This window comes from Zeus faber, assembly GCF_960531495.2.
Source record: "Zeus faber genome assembly, chromosome: 6".
NCBI lineage: Eukaryota > Metazoa > Chordata > Actinopteri > Zeiformes > Zeidae > Zeus > Zeus faber.
This window is the reverse complement of record NC_137201.1, coordinates 23,653,044-23,670,539: the sequence shown is the minus strand read 5'-3', so window position 1 is coordinate 23,670,539 and position 17,496 is coordinate 23,653,044. Positions and strand designations below refer to the sequence as shown.

The window sequence follows — 17,496 nt, the reverse complement described above, 5'->3', positions numbered from 1 at the left end:
GCGTCAACTTGCTTATGCGATTAGAAAGAAGAATCTCTTCATTTGTCCGGCACATTGACATACACATCACATCATGTGTCTTCTGCATTTAATCTTCATTCCCGCCAACTACGGGCGACAGTCCGACAACTTGGGAGACAGATCGACAGAAGATTAATTTTTCCTGTTCACAAATGTTTTTTTTCGACAAGAGAGTGTTTGATTTGATCCAAGCCCCCTTCTACCCCCTAACAGTCCCTTGGTCTGGTTGTGTGGGACTCTGCAGGTCCTCCGCTGTTACTCGATGCTTTGCTGACCGTGATGCTCGGTCCGTTCGATCATGACCGGCAAGCAAAACTGCCTGAGGGTCGGGCCTTTGAGGATGAAAGCCAGCGGTAAACAACCGAGCGTGCACGGCAATGTGGCCCGCTAATCCAAACCTAATGGCGAGGCTGTTCTCACGGAGGAGTCGCTGGAGAACCAAAACAATCCCAGTCGTATGATCTGGGTCAAATCCGGGGTATGGCTTTGTTCTTTCTGATTAATGAGTAAAAAAAATACAAAAACAAAAAAAACAAAACATGATATGAGGACCCACGAAAGGCACCTGGATCTGAACTCCTCCGTCCCTCCTGTGGGGAGGCATCACCCCTCACACCCCGCCCCGCGTCCCCCCCCCCCCTGTAACTCCCCACAACAATACCCACAGTGGGCCTTTATAGAGAGGTGCCTTTGTTCACAGCGAAGAATGCTCACCTCACTTATCCACTTATCTCTGCTCTTCTCCCCCCCTTTCTCTCTCTCCCCCTCTCTCGCTCGCTTGCTCGCTCGCTCCCTCCCTCTCTCTCTCTCTCCCTCTTCATAAGAAGCCTGGAATGTGACAGTGTCGGCGTGCACCCCGACTGATACTCAAAGGGTCACCAAAACACCTCCGATCCAATTCATGCATCTCTGCATGTGCGGTGATGGTGGCGTTTACATTAGACAAGCAGTCCAGTCCACCACTGTGATCAGTGGTGGAAGGTAATGAGGTACAAGTACTTTGTTCAGTACATTTTTCTGGTCCCTGCATAAACAAAACAGGGGCTGGATCGATTAGTCTGCTGATTTAGGATTGCTCGTCAGTGATTCATTAGGTCCATATTGTGAATAACTTCAATAACTATAACAACATTATAGTCTATGTTATATTAGGGCACCAAGTGCTTCGAAGCACTGTTAATACATTAAACATATTTAACAGCAAGTACTTATGTATTGTGCAACACATTATGCAATGGGGTACTTTGACTTTTGCAGATGAAATTTTCTGTCAGGGTACTTGTACTTTTACTTCTGTTTAGAGTTCTGAAAACTTCCTCAACCACTGCTGCAGGTCCTAGTAAAGTTAGAAAAGGCTGTTGGACACACACACACACACACACACACACACACACACTCAGGCACGCACGCATGCACGCACGCACACGCACGCACGCAGACACACACGCACACGCACGCACACACACACACACACACACACACACACACACGCACACACACACACACACACCCTTTTTCCACATGGTGTGCATGCTGTGTACCGGTGAAATGAATGGATCGTCATTGAGCATAGTGAGCATCTGATACACTGCATCCACACTAGGGCTTATTTTCCTGATAAACCATTGGCTTCTCCTAGGTGTGACTGCTCAAACACAAAGGTGCAGTCGGCTTCAGACCCACAAAAACACACATACACACGGACGGGTTCGAAATAGCGAAAGACAAAATTCTCCAGACTCACGTTTCTCAGCTGGGTGAGCCCTATTGAAGTGCTCGTGGAGTAGCTTCTCATCTTGTGAATTCGGACCCTGGAGAATGCAGCATCCATTCGCATGTTATCCTTCCTCCACGGAAAGCGATCCCCGTCTCCCTTCCCTTCCCTCCTTCCCTCCCTCCCTCCCTCTCTCTCTCTCTCTCTCTCTCTCTCTCACTCTCTCCCTCTCTCCTCCACCGTTCTCCTTTCCCTCTGTCTAATCCTTATCCCTTCTTCTGACTTCGCTCACTTTGCACAGCCCCTGCCCGGTCCTCCCACACAGAGTGGAGAGTGGAGAGGGAGAGGGGGAGTGGGGGGTGGAAGCGTGCGTGTGTGTGTGTGTGTGTGTGTGTGTGTGTGTGTGTGTGTGTGTGTGTGTGTGTGTGTGTGTGTGTGTGTGTGTGTGAGAGAGAGTGTGTGTGGGGTGGGGGTGGGTGGGGGCAGCTCCAAGTATCCACAAAGTTGTTGATAAAGAGTCTCAAAGTCAGCGCAAGTCGTCCAAAAGTCTCCCCTCTAGTATTTTACAGCTCTTTCTTCAACACTTCCAATCTGTCTCTCTCTCTCTCTCCCCCTCTCTCCCTCACCCTCTCTCTCTCTCTCTCTGACCACACTCAGCCCTCCTGACTCCTCTCGCTCACTGACGCCCTCTCCCTCTCTCTGTCCCTCCTCGCCTCAAACTTTTCCCACCCCTCCTTCTCTCAAGACCCCCACCGCCGCCACCACCCCCCTCCCTCCCCTCCTTCCTTCCCTCTTTCCTTCCTCCTCCCCTTCTCTCCTCCCTTTCCATCATCAGCTGCACCACCATGCCGCCGCCCCCGCCCCCTCCGCCGCTGAACTAATCTGCAGCTGGCTTGGCGATCCGAGCCCCGGTTGCCCCGGGAAACGGAGTGTCCTGCTCAAAAAGAGGGAGCAGGAAAGGAGGGATGAAGGGGTGGGGGGTGGGGGTGGGGGGTTAGCTGAGTAACTGAATACACAAATGACGGCCTCCGCCGGGAGCCAATTAAAGGAGCCCGAGGGCCTTTGGGCCTCTTCCTCCAAGGGGACAAAAGGGGGGCGGCGGGGAGGGGGGGGCTCGGCCCTTCCTGCTCTTCCATGTGTTATCTCTCCGAAACTTTGTTTACTGACTTCCACGCACCAGCCAACAGCAGCGGCGGCGGCGGCAGACGCGGCAACGCGGGCGGCGGCAGATGGAGAGCTGCAGAAGGGAGGGTGGAGGGTGCGGGACCGAAAGTTCAGAGCTTTCGTGCTCTGCGTCCACTGCCGGGGTGGGAAACGGTGCGGAAGAATTTCCATTCGTTTATTGTTGTTTAATTTAGTGTAAAATTCACGCGTCGCGGTAGTGGCTATGATGTAATTACGACCCGAACCAGCGATGTGCTGATAACATTTCCGCCGCACCGGCTTCTGAGCACTCGGTGTCCGATCTTGATGACCCCGAGGGTTTGTTATTTTCAGTGACCGATTAGGCCACTGCCTTGCTTAATGGGACATTCCGGTTCTGGGGGAAATGTGTGTTTTGCCTGTCTTACCCAGATTCAGACGAAACGGTCCGAGGCCAACTCCATCCCCTGCGTGTCCGCCAGGGACATGTTGACAGGCTGCACGTGTCACGTGCCGACTGCCTTAGCTCCATGCAAGGCTGCAGGAGGGATTGACCAGCCTCGCTCCTGTGAAACAAGGCACCTCGACCAGAACACGTCGCATTACGTCGGTAGTCATGAAATATATTTTTGTGAGTTACGGTGTGGGACCCCGCAACCAAAACTGGAATGTGTGTCCAAAATTGCAAACTGCCGCCCGGCTTAGTGAGCTTTGACATTTGGACTTTCTACTTTTACTGTGATGGATTGAGATACTCTCCTGATAAGCCACCCTGGCCCGAGGCGGGGCTCTTCAGCAGCCAATGTTTGGGAAAAAAAAAAAAAAAAAAGGTTTGGTTGATTGCCAGTGACCCCAGCTCAATGAAACGTTAAAAAAACAAAACAGAAAGGGCAGGTCCAGCTGACCACCTGGCAGCCGCCCAATGGCCATGAATGAGAATAGAAAGTGAAAGAACAGCAATCAAAGACGAGTTGCAAGTGTAGTGATTCATACGTTAATATGTGGAGCACACACACATACAGTAGACACATACGAATACAACAACACACATGCAACTTTCACATGGGTGCAACGTCGGACACACACACAAAACCTGCAAAGGAATCTGGGTCGTCGCCCAGTCGTTTGACCAGAACGATATTCAAAATGTCGAACGTCAGCTCGGTTTCTTCTTCTTCTTCTTCTCCTTTGGGCTGCTCCCGTTAGGGGTCGCCACAGCGAATCATCTGCCTCCGATACCTTCTGTTCTGCGCATCTTCCTCCCTTACACCAACCGCCTGCGTGTCCTCCCTCACCGCATCCGCAAAGCTTCTCTTTGGCCTTCCTCATCTCCTCTTGCCTGGCAGCTCCGTCCTCAGACCCCTTCTCCCAGTGTAACTCTCATCTCCCCGACGCACGTGTCCGAACCCTCTCAATCTGGCCCCTCTCACTTTTCCACCAAACTGTCCAACCTGAGCTGTCCCTCTAACGTACTCGTTCCTAATCCTGTCCATCCTTGTCACTCCCGATGAAAATCTCCACATCCTCAACTCTGCCACCTCCGGTTCAGCCGCCTGCCTCTTTCGTCGGTGCAAAACGTCGTACGGAACGTCAGTATGAGACGTCCGTATGATGGATATCGATCAGACCACGCGACCGTTCTGTCTTTAACACACTCACTCTGTTGTGGAAGGTGAAAGGATCCGATCAACAGATTTAAGAGGCATTTGCAGGCTCACAGGTTGACCCAATCCCTGCGCCGTCGATAAGCATAACGGGTAAAAAAGACAAGGCACCGACCTGTCTCCCAGCCCAAAATGAAACGGGGGACCGGTTTGAAACGCCCGACCCGACCGTCGTCAGCGGGGGAGAGGGGAAGGGCAGGGCGCTGCTCACATCTGGTCGGCATTTAGCCTTCCTTCTGTTCCTCCGACCTCTACCGGGCGTAACAATGAGAGCTGGGGGGTGGGAGACGCGTCACGACACTCTGCGTGGCGAGGTCCCGGTCTGGAGGGAAGGTGAAGCTGGCGTCGCGGCGCCGGTGCAAGCCGCCGCGTTCGGGGCAATTCGCTGGCACCGACGGTGAACGTCGGCCGCCGCGCTTGGGTGACAAAACTGCCGAATCTGAAATCTGGTGTGAAAACCTCGCCCCTCCTTTTTCTCCCTTCCTCTCTCCCTCCTTGCTCCATCTTTATTTTGTGCGGCTGGTATATTTTGGCTATTCCCCTACGCGATCGAACGGGGAAGTCAAAAATGGCGAGCGGGGTCCATAGCAACCCCATGGCGACCGTCAGACTTCACATTCCCTTTAGACCAGGGGTGTCAAACTACAGGCCCGGGGGGCCACATCCGGCCCCGTGAGGCAATTTAATGCGGCCCGCCACGTGATGATAATCCACTCAAATGTACTTAATGTTTGTCAAAATATAAAATACAAAAAAACAGGCCATTTTCCCCTCGAGGCCCCCGGGTCATCTGAGTTTGAGACCACTGCTGTAGAAGACACCGACGGCTGCATCTCGTGCGTGGAGCTTCAGGAAAAACCAGGCTCCGCTTCAAATCAAAAGGCATGCTGTGTCAAATGTCTCCATCTAGGGGCTGTCAAGCGAACCTGCAAACATGTGCACTTCTTAATCCCAGCAGTTCATCTATCGTAGTGAATATACTACCTCTCGATGTCACTCAAGATGTGTCGTTATTGCAGTGTTTAGCACGGTACTTTAATACAGAAACCCTGGGATGCAAGCGAAATAGCGTCGGGTTTGCGCTGTTTTGACACTCCTACAACTAAGCTTGTTTCAAAAAAAATAAAATAAAAATAAAAATCCTTAACTTACTGAGAGGGCACATTTTTTTTTCGCTTGAAAATAAAACTTAACGGACGCGGAGCAGATGCTAGTTCAAAGTTCAAAGTTCAAGGTGTACTTTATTGTCAATTACACAGAGGATCAGAATTGCGTTTCCCCATACCCCAAGTGTGCAAGTCATATTTGCAACACACAACATATAGCATGAAAGTGCAAAAAGACAACAACAATAGACACAACAACAATAGACACAACAACACAACACGACTAAGGATAGTCTTAATATACTGCAGAAGTCAAAGGAGGTATGTTACCATACATACACATAGATACAATACATATATATCTCAAGGGGATATATATGTATTGTAAAACTGTAAATATTGTGCAGTCAGTTGGACTCTGTGGGTGTCGTGCTCATGTCGTGTTGGGTGAGTTTGGTAGTCCGGTGGCCTTTGGAGAAAAGCTGTTTCTGATTATTTTACAGTTATTATGACTTTTTCTGCGGTCATTTTGCGGTTGAGCCCAGAGCAGTATACAGTGAGGCTGCGTTCCATATATATCGAAACTCGGAAAAAAACAAAAATTACTCCAGCCAGTTGGATCAAGTGCAAAGGGTCGCTTTAAATCGAAATTCCAAGTCGGAATTTCAGGGCAGATCGCTCGGGATACTGCATCGCCACGCACGGTTAACGGTGAACCTTGTCTTTATCGTTTTTTTTTGTTGTTTTTTTTTTATAATTTTTAAAACAAGTCTGCCATAGGCGTCCATATTTCGCTGAACCGAGGCAATGGGGACGCGCGATTCACCTCGGATGTCGCGGAAGGTCCACGCGGAAGGTTGCGATTTCCGTGTTCTGATGGTTCACGGAACGCAGCACACGCGGACGGCACGACGTGACCCGTACGTAATGACGCCATACGCGGAAGTCTGCGATGTTTTCAAATCAGAGGCGAGGGTGAGGGGCAGTAAACCTTATGTTGAAAGATAAAACGCTGTTTTTAATCGATTTATCGCGGTCGAAAACCCCCGGCGTGCATCAAAACAACCGGGCAACAAACCGCTATGACTTAAAAAAAGGTGACTACACATTCGGATGAGCTAAACGCTAGCTTTTAAACAGACCGCCGGTGTTGTCATGGAGCGTACGGTCCCTTTCAAGGTACTGGAATGAAGCTTGGTGCGGATTATTAGTATTATTATTATTACTTTGACTGTGTTTGATGTCGCAGGGGTCGTCCGCACGGCTGGTGAATCTACACAGGACCGTATGAGATCCCAAGTCTGTGGGGGTCAACCTGGGCCGAGCTGCGACCATCTGACGTGACCATGGCCGCACTTGGTGCCAGGGCAGTCCTCTTTCGCCTGAAGTGCACGGTGCAACGGGCAGGAGCCTTCGCCAGGATCAGCCTCACGCACAACCCGAAGGCATGTCCGTTTGCGCGAGGCCAGATCCTAACACACATACCGAGAGCCACTCTGCTGTGCTGGGGCGCGGCCCACGCTTCCACCGGCGTGGCCAGATGCCAGGGGACCGCCCTCGCACCCCGGGCCACGGAGAAGAAGTCTCTGGCCAAGGTCCAAGTCCATAGAGTGGTGTTCTTCCTCCAACTCGGCCTACGTGCCCTTGTGCTGCTCCTCAAATTCGGCCCCCTTCTCCTGCTGTCCCCGCTGACCCTGCTCACGTCCCGCTTTGCCTCCCACTGGCTGGACGCCCTGCTGTGGGTGACCGAGACCTCCGGTCCGACCTTCATCAAGCTGGGTCAATGGGCGTGCACCCGGCGAGACGTCTTCTCCAGGGACTTCTGCGAGCGCTTCTCCAAGCTCCACGTGAAGGTGCGCCCTCACTCCTGGGCCCACACCAAGCAGTGCCTACGTCGGGCTTTCGGGGAAGATTGGAGGAAGCTGTTTGTGTTTAAGGGCAAGGAGCCCGTGGGCTCGGGCTGCGTCGCCCAGGTGTACCAAGGCTGGGCCAGGGTGGAGGCGGTGGAGGACCCGGCCTTCCAGACGCTGGTGGAGGAGATGGAGAGGGAAGACCTGCTAGAGGCCTGGGAGATCCCTGGTCTAAGAGGGGTGGCCAGCTCCATATTGGGCCTCTGGAGAGGAAAAGGGGAAGATGAGCACGAGGAGAGAAGTCTCAGAGGGAAAGGTCACCAAGTGGAGGGTGGGGAGATCAGCTCAGAGCATCTGATACCTGTGGCTATCAAGGTGTGTTTTCACATTGTGCTTATACTAACATAATATTCACCCCTCAAAGGATTTTGATCAGCTCTTCAAGATACATGTCTGTAAAAGACAGCATTTACAGTTTTTTGTTTTTCCTTGTTGGATAGGTGCTCCACCCTGGCATCAGAAGGCAGGTGGAGATCGATCTGCTGCTGATGAGAGCAGGCAGCTGGCTCCTGCACTGTGTGCCGGGTCTAAAATGGCTCAGTCTTCCAGAGATAGTGGAGGAGTTTGAGAAGCTGATGACCAAACAGGTAGAGTAGTAATAGAAGGACTACAATCATTGTTTAGCTCAGTTTTATTCAAGCTCAGACATGTAATTGAATCCTTTTGTTTTTACATGTTTTATTTCCATATACTGTAATTCATTGTGCCATTTTCTGAGTGGTCCAAGGTCTCTCATAAGCACTTGTACAATCATTTGACGAAGGGGATACTGTTTTCTTACGTTGTTAACTCGTACTCTGTTTCAGATTGACCTCCGGTTTGAAGCCGGAAACATTGAGCGTTTCCGAGATAATTTTCGGGATGTGGATTTTGTCAAGTTCCCCACTCCACTACGGCCGTTTGTCACAAGAACCATCTTAGTGGAAACCTTTGAGGTGAGGATGTAATGAAAGCGATGTAACGCACTAGATACATATAAAAGTCATAGGCGAAAGACATTGGCTGGGGCCAGGTAGTTAAGAGAGAATATTTCTCAGCGTTATACATTTTAAATATTTTTAAATGAGAAATTATCATATATATAAGATAATATATTTAATATATATTTATGTCATTAGTCCAGATTGGTTTGGTTTGGTTCAATGTCAGTAATGTCATGTATTTTACATTGATCTGTAAAATAAATAGGTTGTGTATGTTTTCCAGGAGAGTGAACCCATCTCCACCTATCTGAGTTCAGATGTTCCGCAGGAGTTGAAGCAGAGGATAGCCCGGATGGGGGTGGACACCCTGCTTAAGATGGTAACGTACATTATATGCTGACCAGCGCTCTAATCCTAGCCATACTTTTGCCATAGTGTAGGATGAAATTACATTTGTGGTCCTTGAACCGCCTCACCAAACTGTGTTTCTCCACATTTTATGCATTACTTAATAACAGTGACATTGAGACCGGAAGAAATGTGTGTTTTTGCTTGTGCTGAATTTTATTGAGATTTTTTCATGTGGACGTAGAGCAGGGGTGTCAAACTCATTCTGGTCTGGGGGCTGCATACAACTTAATCGGATCTCAAGGGGGCCAGACCAGTAAACTCATTCCAAAATAACATAGAACTAACAATAAGTCCACTTTTTTCTTTGTATTAGTGCAAAGAAGAAGAAGTAAATTATAAAAATCTTTATCTGCAATGAATTGTCCTTTTATTAAATATATTATGAACAACCTAAGAGTTTTTAAGAAAAGTATGTGCAATTTTAACAACACTTTCGCCCATTTTAACATTTATTTAAGTGCATTATGCATAAAAACTGATCACAGTGATTGTACAATGTTGCAAAACATTTATTGACAGTTTTGTGGAAGTTAAAACACTGTCCTGCATGTTAAAATACATCAAACACGTCAAAATTTATAAATGATTTAAAATCCATTTTCCACATCTGGGAAGCAATTCTGAACACATGAACTGACTCCACACACTTGAAATCTTAAGTGGCAGCTGTTTTAAACAGACATTTGATAAAGTAAATTTGTCCCCTTCCTTGTTAATGCATAACATGTATGCATGTAAAAAAACATACAACATGCATAAGAAAATATGGCATGCATAAAAAATATTTTTTTACTCAGCAAAACTCTTCTGTTGTAAATCTGTTACTGACTAGCACTGACTTTCACAGCAATTACAACAGCAAATATTCACAGCTGTTTATTTTTATAGTGCAATGTTGACAGGAGCATTCCATAAGATTTAGTCTTGCTCAGTATTTTCCCCTGAAACTTGGCATCTTTTAGCCTGCACAAGTGCATTCATATCAGGCATCATGTCCTGAGTAGCAGCCACTTTCAGAATCTCATTTAAGTGCTTACGTGTGAGCTTTGAGCGCAGCTTCGTTTTATTAATGTTCATTACTGAGAAAACCTGCTCACAAAGATAGGTAGTCCCAAACATGGACAACCTTTTTGCAGCCAGTGCTGTCAATTTAGGATAGCCTGGTTGGAGATATTTGTAAAATGTGTCCAAGCCCACAGAAGCAAATTTGTCCTTCAATTCTACATCACACTGCAAATCAATGATTTCAAGTTGCATTTCAACGGGCACATCAGAAGCTCTGACTGTGAATGGTGAGCGAAAAACTGCGAATTCTGTCTCGGGTTCGCTAAAGACCTGAAATCGTTTCCCAAACTCCCTCAGCAACCCTGAAATCTTGTCTTTGTACTGTTTCACGTCAGGATTAACCCTTGCTGCGCACACATCTCTGAGACAGAGAAAATGAGCAGGGTCACCGCTTGCCATCTGCGTCTCCCATAACGCGAGCTTTAACTTGAATGCATGTATGCTGTCATAATACTGTTACAATTTTTTTGCGTCCTTGCAACATTTTGTTCAGATTGTTCTAGTGCTCTGTAATATCAACCACAAATGCAAGGTCCTGCAGCCAAAGTGGGCACTGTAATTCCTTAACAGGTTTTCCTTTTTTCTCCATAAATTGTCCGATCTCCCCACGTAGATCAAAGAAGCGCTTCAGCACAGCACCTCTGCTTAACCATCTTACTTCAGTGTGGTATGGCAGACCATGGGTAATGTTACAGTCACTGAGAAGGCTTTCAAACTGACGATGATTGAGACCTCTGGCTGGGATTAAATTAACAGTTCGGACAACCACCTCCATGACGTGATCCATTTTTAACGCCTTGCAACATAATGCCTCCTGATGCAAAATGCAATGAAATGTCCAAAACTCACCCCCTCCATTTGCGGCTTGTACTTTCTCTCCGAACTTTGTCACACCTGCCTTTTTCCCGATCATTGACGGCGCCCCATCAGTAGCCAGGCTTACGGCGCGGGACCAGTCCGCCCCGACTCTGTCCAGCGCTTCAGCGACAGAGCGGAAAATGTCCGCAGCTGTTGTGGTGTCGGTCATAGGCACCAACTCGAGAAACTCCTCTGTAACCAGTCAAAGTTTCGTCAACTCCACGAATGAATATGGCCAGTTGAGCGACGTCCGTAATATCAGTACTCTCATCAATTGCAACAAAAAATGCCAGAAATGACTCCGATTTGCGTTTTAGTTGGCTGTCCAAATCTGCTGATAGTTCCGAAATCCTGTGTGCCACGGTATTTCTCGTCAAGCTAATATTGGCAAAAGCTTGTCGCTTCTCAGGACACACAATTTCGGCAGCCTTCAGCATACAGTTTTTGACGAATTCCCCCTCACAGTATGGCTTTGAGGCTAATGCTATTTGGCCTGCAATTACGTACCTGGCTTTCACCGCAGCATCACTGACCTCTCGGCTCCGGGTGAAAACAGATTGCCGTTTCCTCAGACCCGCCAACAATTCATTTACCTTCTGTTTTCTCAGTTCTCCGTGCAAGCTGTTGTATTTTTCACCATGCTGAGTTTCATAGTGGCGCCGAATATTGTATTCCTTAAGCACCGAAACTTGCTGCATGCACACCAGGCACACGGGTTTCCCATTTACCTCCGTGAACATATAGGAAGAGGTCCATTTTTCTTGAAAAATCCGACACTCTGTGTCCACTTTTCTCTTTTTTGACAAAGACATTTCACTGAAGAGGGGGCCAGGGTCAACAGAAAAAGCGGGTAAAACGATAGAACTGACTAAAACACGAAAGCGCCACTAGCGGACAATATAGGAACTGCAGATTTTAAAGAAAATGAAGTTAATTGTTATTTTTTTTTAATAATGCAGATTTATCCCGCGGGCCGGACTGCACCCCCTGGCGGGCCGGTTCCGGCCCACGGGCCGTACGTTTGACACCCCTGACGTAGAGCTTGCAAAATGTCTCAAATATCCGGTCCAGTTTCATCATCTTTCAGTAGTTGCTCCAGACAATTTTTTTACTATAATCTTTCTAGGTGTAACTGAGAATTGCGAAAATAAATGTTTAAGAGCTCAATGTCTGTGGTTATGTGTCTGAGAGGATTAAAAAAAGGAGGTTGTGCATTTGTTTTTACACATATCAGTTTGACCAGGTTTACATTGCTGGCCTGATTTCTTGATTGCGATCTGACATAGCATCACTTTGGGTCATGTATATTGATATAATTTTGATGTTGTCATATGAGACGAGATATCGTCTGAGACTTTGGTTGTAATATCGTGATGTCGTTAAATGTGTCTTTAACATTATCCATATCAAGGTATTCTTCAAAAATTTACGTGATATTTGATTTAGTCAACGTCGCCCAGCAGTATCATCAGTCCACGTGTGCTTATACTGTACTCCAGGTATTTATAGACAACTTTGTCCACGGTGACCTCCACCCGGGCAACATCCTAGTGCGGCTCTGTTCGCCTGGTGATGAGGGTTCCAACGTCCCTTCCAAGTCCAAGGGTAAGACCACGCTGACCGACCTGTGGGACACGGTGGTGGTGAGCGTGCGGCCGGATCCGGCGCCGCTGCAGCTGGTCCTGCTGGACGCCGGGATCGTGGCCAGGCTCAGCGACCACGACCTGGCCAACTTCAAGGCCGTCTTCACCGCTGTGGTGCAACGACAGGTAGGCTGGTCACAGTGGTGCCACTTTTCTTCCTTTGAATCACTGAGAGTCAGTGCCGAACCATCGGCATCTGAGTCTTTTAAAATGATCCGGCATTGAGACCGTAGCTTCATCAGACTGCCATGCAGCGAGCGGCAGTGCACAGTACAATGGGTCAATTGTGATTGCATTCTTCCATAACTGCGATTACTCCATTGTGCAGCATTAACAATTCAAAATATTTTTCTGGACACTGGAAATTTAGCTATGTCACACTTTAAATAAAGAGAGTAAATGTTGAGTAATGTTGTAGTAAATGAGTTGGAGGTTGTTATCCTCCAAATGAAAATGTGCAATGTCCAAAAGAGTATCCATAATTATCTGCTGGTAATAGCCGAATATTTTCTTCATGAGAAGATCCTTATGTCCATTATTTGACATAATTGAAAAAAAAAATGCTTATTAGTTATTTGCATTTAATAAAAAAAAGTACAATTCATCTTTGCCCTAAACTCATTACTGATCTGAACCTTTCAAAATATTTTCAGTAATATTCAGTCTCCAAATTTAATCAAATCCTATCTTAATTGTTCTGGGATTTACAGAATTCAAGTCTGGAGAGAGCACAGCAGCATCTTATGGTTTAATTACAGCTAAAAAAAAACAAACACATTGTGATGTCAAATTATGGCTCAGTGTTCCTACCAACACTCTCCATCTTGAACAAATAAGGTCACATTTAAGAGACTGCATCTTCGAATTCTGCATCTTCCATAAAATGTACTTGACCGCAAAAAATAAAGAAAATATAATTGAACAGAAAGTGAATTGGATTCTCGTTGTGAGGAACAAAGTTGAGTGTTCCACCAGGCTCTGACCAGGAAAGTCCAGATGACTGATCTGTCTGCCGCCTCGTCCTCAGGGGGAGCGCGTGGCAGAGCTGATCCTGAACCACGCCAGGGCCAACGAGTGCCAGGACGTGGCTCGGTTCAAGAGGGAGATGGCCCAGCTGGTGGAGAACGCCCTCAGTAACACCCTCTCTCTGGGAAAGGTGCTGAACTAGATTCCCGCCATGTTGTCTCCTGATCCCCCCCCAATAATCATGAATGCTCAGTAGCGCAGGGTTTTAATTTCTTATCATTCCTGCCGTCACTCCATCTTTGCATTTAAGTGTAAAATATTGATAAGGATACTTCACATTCGTATATGTTCAGTATTGTGTTTTTGCAGCCTGTTTTTTTTTTTCATTTTTCATGTAGTGTTTTTGTGATTTATTATTTTTGCATGTGACTTTTTCAAAATGTCATCTTGTTGTCTCCCTGTTTCGTAAAGGCCATGATTCCCCTAAATCCTTCCATTAGCGTGCAGGGGTGGGGTTGCAATGTTGACGACCAGTGAGGGAGGGGCATGGCGCTTGGCTGAAGAGATTTGGACATTTTTTTTCAGAAGCTTTGTTGTTCAAAAGAGTTGCTTAAAAGAGCACGGGGTGTTTAACAAATGAAAACAAGACTATCATAGTCTTAGTCCCACTCTTAGTAACCGCTTGGGCAAGTTTGAGCTGTCATCTGTGTGTAATGGGCATCTTTGGGTAAAATTTGGGTCATATTTCACGGACAAAATAATTGAACGATGAGCGAGCTCCAGATTATTTTTTTTAAAAGGGATTCTATGCTACAGTGACGTGAGCCTTATATGCCTTCTCAACCGCCATTTTCACATTTCACCGCAGTGTCTGCGTATTATTTGTGTCAATGTCTGAAATTTATATTTATTCATGGTTTCTATACTAGGAACACACAACAGCAGCCAATGAGTCACCAAGAGCGTCACAAAGTTGTAACCTCTTGTTTGTCTTCCCGTTTGGTTTTGTTTGTTTTGGGGCTCTCAGATCCAAGTGGCAGAGCTGCTCTCCCGAGTGTTTGGCCTCCTTATCAACCACAAGGTAAAACAACAGAGCCTTGTGTTTACTTTGGTGGCAAAGGCAGCGCTTCAGACGGCATATCGTCCCAGACCGATTCCCTGCTCTGTTACCGTGGTAACCAAGGGCACTTGAATGCCAGGAGCTCAGTAAGGAGTTACAGAAAGAGAGAAGAGGAATGCTGCAAGGCCTTAGAGAGGTGTGAGTCTCATTAAGAAGCTAATATTCACTCTATCAAGCAGACAAGTAGCCTCGCTTTGCCCGAACATTCTCCTGCAAGTTCTGGAAACACACGTTTGCATCAGGGATGGGAGAGCGGGGGCAGGAAATGTGCGTTGTTTGTATTGAAACCAACCGGGCCCTCAAGGACGGTCCCAACTGTGCTACACTCTCCGGTGCCCTTTTCGCAAAACAGTACCAGGGGCCGGGGACATATTTATTGTGGGCGTTATCGTGGAGCATTTTGCACAAGCTGAACCCGGAACCGCAGCTTCTCCCTTAGATCACAGAGATTCAACTTGGTCCTCCACTATCACAACCCAAGTGGGACAGTTCCGAAACCACCGCAAGCCATTTCTGCTGCCTAGTGTTGCTGGCAATGAAATCCACTCGCAGTGGTCTCCAGTCTCACTTTCTCTGCTGCGTAGGGCTGGGCGATACATCATTATAATATGGATGTCATGATGTCATGTCCGGGATTTTGGTAATTGCATTGCATATTGTTAAATGTTGTCTTTAAGTAGCGTGACAATAAAGTATCGCAAGGGATGTATTTTAGTATTATATATTGTCAAAAATATTGTGATATTTGATTACTGCTGAGTCATACAGACTGATAGCAAACACCACCAGGGGAATCCAAAAATAGTTATCAATTATTGTAGCAGTCGAACGCATTTCTACCTCGGAGAGTTTAACCTGAGAAAGTGAAGTGAAAGGTCCCTCTTTCCTCTCTGTCAGACTTTGCCAATTCTTGGATCTTGTGTGGCACGACTCTCACTTACAGGATTTTTATTTATTTATTATTTTTTTTTTAATAGAGATAATCCAGAGAAGGAGAGAATCAAATGCGAGGGGGAAGCGTCCGAATGCTTAATTAGTTTTGAAGGCTGTTACAGTTGTCTCTGCCCCACACTAAAACCTCTCCCTAGGAAGCGATAGAGCTGGCCGGTCAAGCCGTTGACGGGATTTTAACCTTTTCTGTCTTTTTATCTCTATTTCTGCCCTTGAAGCTTCCAACGTGTTTTCTTTTTGAGGTGTCATTTTGAAGTGAAAGCAGGGTAAACAAATGTGTTTGCTGTAAAAGAGCATATTGTGTGTCATGTTAAGGAACCAAGATACTCCCTCCAGGCAGACAGCGTGCTGACATTCGAGGGGGGCGATGACTTGTTAGAATTTCTAGTACTTGTTGAAATACTCTTCACTATAGGTTTAGCATGCCTGTAGCCCGCCGTGTGAAAGGGGTGGGTCTTTTTCCATCGAAAGTGGACTTTTTTTATTTTCAGTACAGGAGCCTTTGACGTATTTGAAACTGTAGAGCAGGGTGCAAGGAATCCATTTCTCACCTGATTTTCCAAGACTAATTCTGAAAATATGCACATTGGCCCTGCTCTTCCAGTTCATTTGGCTAAATACAATATGAAACCATGACTTTTTTTTGATGGTCTCTGTGACTGTGACGGATAGAGGTGGGGAAATGATCCAAGAGCCGGACGGGAACTTGACCAAACGGATGTGACAGTAACAGGAGTAACTTGTAAACTACTCACTGCGTGTCGTCATTCCAAGTTCAGTAGTTGCGCTTTCCAACCGCAGCAGGCTCGGCTCCACTCGGACCTTATTTCATTCGACTCGGTCACATCCCTCCCGGCTACGGGCATGTATAGATGTTTGGCGGTTTTTAAAAGGTTTAACTTTTGACCCCGTTCTCTGTTGCCGGTAGGTGAAGCTGGAGAGCAACTTTGCGTCCATCATATTTGCCATCATGGTCCTGGAGGGCCTGGGCCGGTCGCTGGACCCCAACTTGGACATCCTGGAGCTGGCTAAACCCATGCTACTGAAGAACTGGCCCTCGCTGCTCTGATTCTGTCTGACACACACACACACACACACACACACACACACACACACACACACACACACACACACACACACACACACACACACACACACACGCCTTTACTCTCATTACTGTCTGAAAGTACAATGTAATAACATTAGAACATGCAAATGTGTACACACACACAGACCGTCAGTGAGCACAAACGTGCGCACAGTTGTGTGTTTTCGGGTCCCTGCACTGAATCTTTGTCGTAGGAATTTGAGTGCTCGCCCAGCTCTGTCGACTCCATGATTACCTCACCGTGCTTTACATTGACTGGTTTCAATCTTAACGTGTTTTTAATCTATTAACAACATCTTTTAACTAGAAATAAAACAATTATTTATTCATTGATTTGAAGTTTTCACAGCATTTCACACGTTGTGCACCTGTGAACGAGAATCAGAAAGCATTACCTCCCGTCCCCTTGGATCCCACGATCCACGGTGGAGCATTTACTTCATACAAACCACTACTTGCGTTTTTATTGCCGAAGGTACATCAGAAACCTCAGAGACCACAGTTACACAACAACCCTGCCCACCCCAAAGCAGGTTTTTACTTTTTAATGACTAGTGTTGATCTCAGGATGTTGTTTATTGTGTTCTGTGTTTTATTGCAGCGTTACTGATGTGGTTTTAATGATTGAGTGTGAATCATAATACAGACCATAACTTATAATGTGACTCAATGTCTTTAGTGGGGACCTACATGTCTTTACGTTCTGGAGCTATACAAACCAATAAATTAAAAGTATCTGGAGCCGTCTTTCCTTTCCTTCGTCTTTGTGGTGCAACTACATGGGGACACGTTGCTCTTGTGAAATGTTATTAAATACCGGGCAGTGTTTTTTCAGAGCACAGGGCTTTTTGGATGTTCCCGGGTGGATCCGTGGCGCTCCCGTCGGGCTGGAG

General features: G+C 46.9%; 2 protein-coding genes across 4 annotated transcripts in view; one reads left to right on the top strand and one right to left on the bottom strand.

Annotated features, from left to right (window-relative positions):
- The window catches only part of LOC307231176 (DENN domain-containing protein 2A), a 37,172-nt gene extending 35,277 nt beyond the window's left edge, over positions 1–1,895 (bottom strand). The window contains exon 1 of the mRNA XM_080001765.1: positions 1,766–1,895. The gene's annotated coding sequence lies outside the window, so the exon portion shown is untranslated. The remainder of the gene's footprint in view (positions 1–1,765) is intronic.
- Positions 1,896–6,653: 4,758 nt separating this feature from the next.
- adck2 (aarF domain containing kinase 2) lies at positions 6,654–17,264 on the top strand. Of its 3 annotated transcripts, none has more exons than XM_080002400.1 (9): positions 6,654–6,827; positions 6,898–7,873; positions 7,999–8,145; positions 8,365–8,493; positions 8,765–8,860; positions 12,315–12,584; positions 13,486–13,614; positions 14,452–14,505; positions 16,424–17,264. In XM_080002400.1, exons 2-9 carry the CDS (start codon positions 6,995–6,997, stop codon positions 16,562–16,564), a joined length of 1,845 nt encoding a protein of 614 aa, XP_079858526.1. In that variant the 5' UTR covers positions 6,654–6,827; positions 6,898–6,994; the 3' UTR covers positions 16,565–17,264. The 3 variants fall into 3 exon arrangements, with proteins under 3 accessions (XP_079858526.1, XP_079858525.1, XP_079858527.1); XM_080002401.1 differs by having other exon boundaries at positions 6,723–6,745; XM_080002399.1 differs by having other exon boundaries at positions 6,654–7,873.
- Positions 17,265–17,496: the final 232 nt, after the last annotated feature.

Excerpts from the sequence above, each read along its gene's own strand:
- adck2 (XM_080002400.1), top strand. The coding sequence starts at position 6,995 with ATGGCCGCACTTGGTGCCAGGGCAGTCCTCTTTCGCCTGAAGTGCACG. Across the intron at positions 7,874-7,998 it reads TGATACCTGTGGCTATCAAG|GTGCTCCACCCTGGCATCAG; the intron begins GTGTGTTTTCAC and ends CTTGTTGGATAG. Across the intron at positions 13,615-14,451 it reads ACACCCTCTCTCTGGGAAAG|ATCCAAGTGGCAGAGCTGCT; the intron begins GTGCTGAACTAG and ends TGGGGCTCTCAG.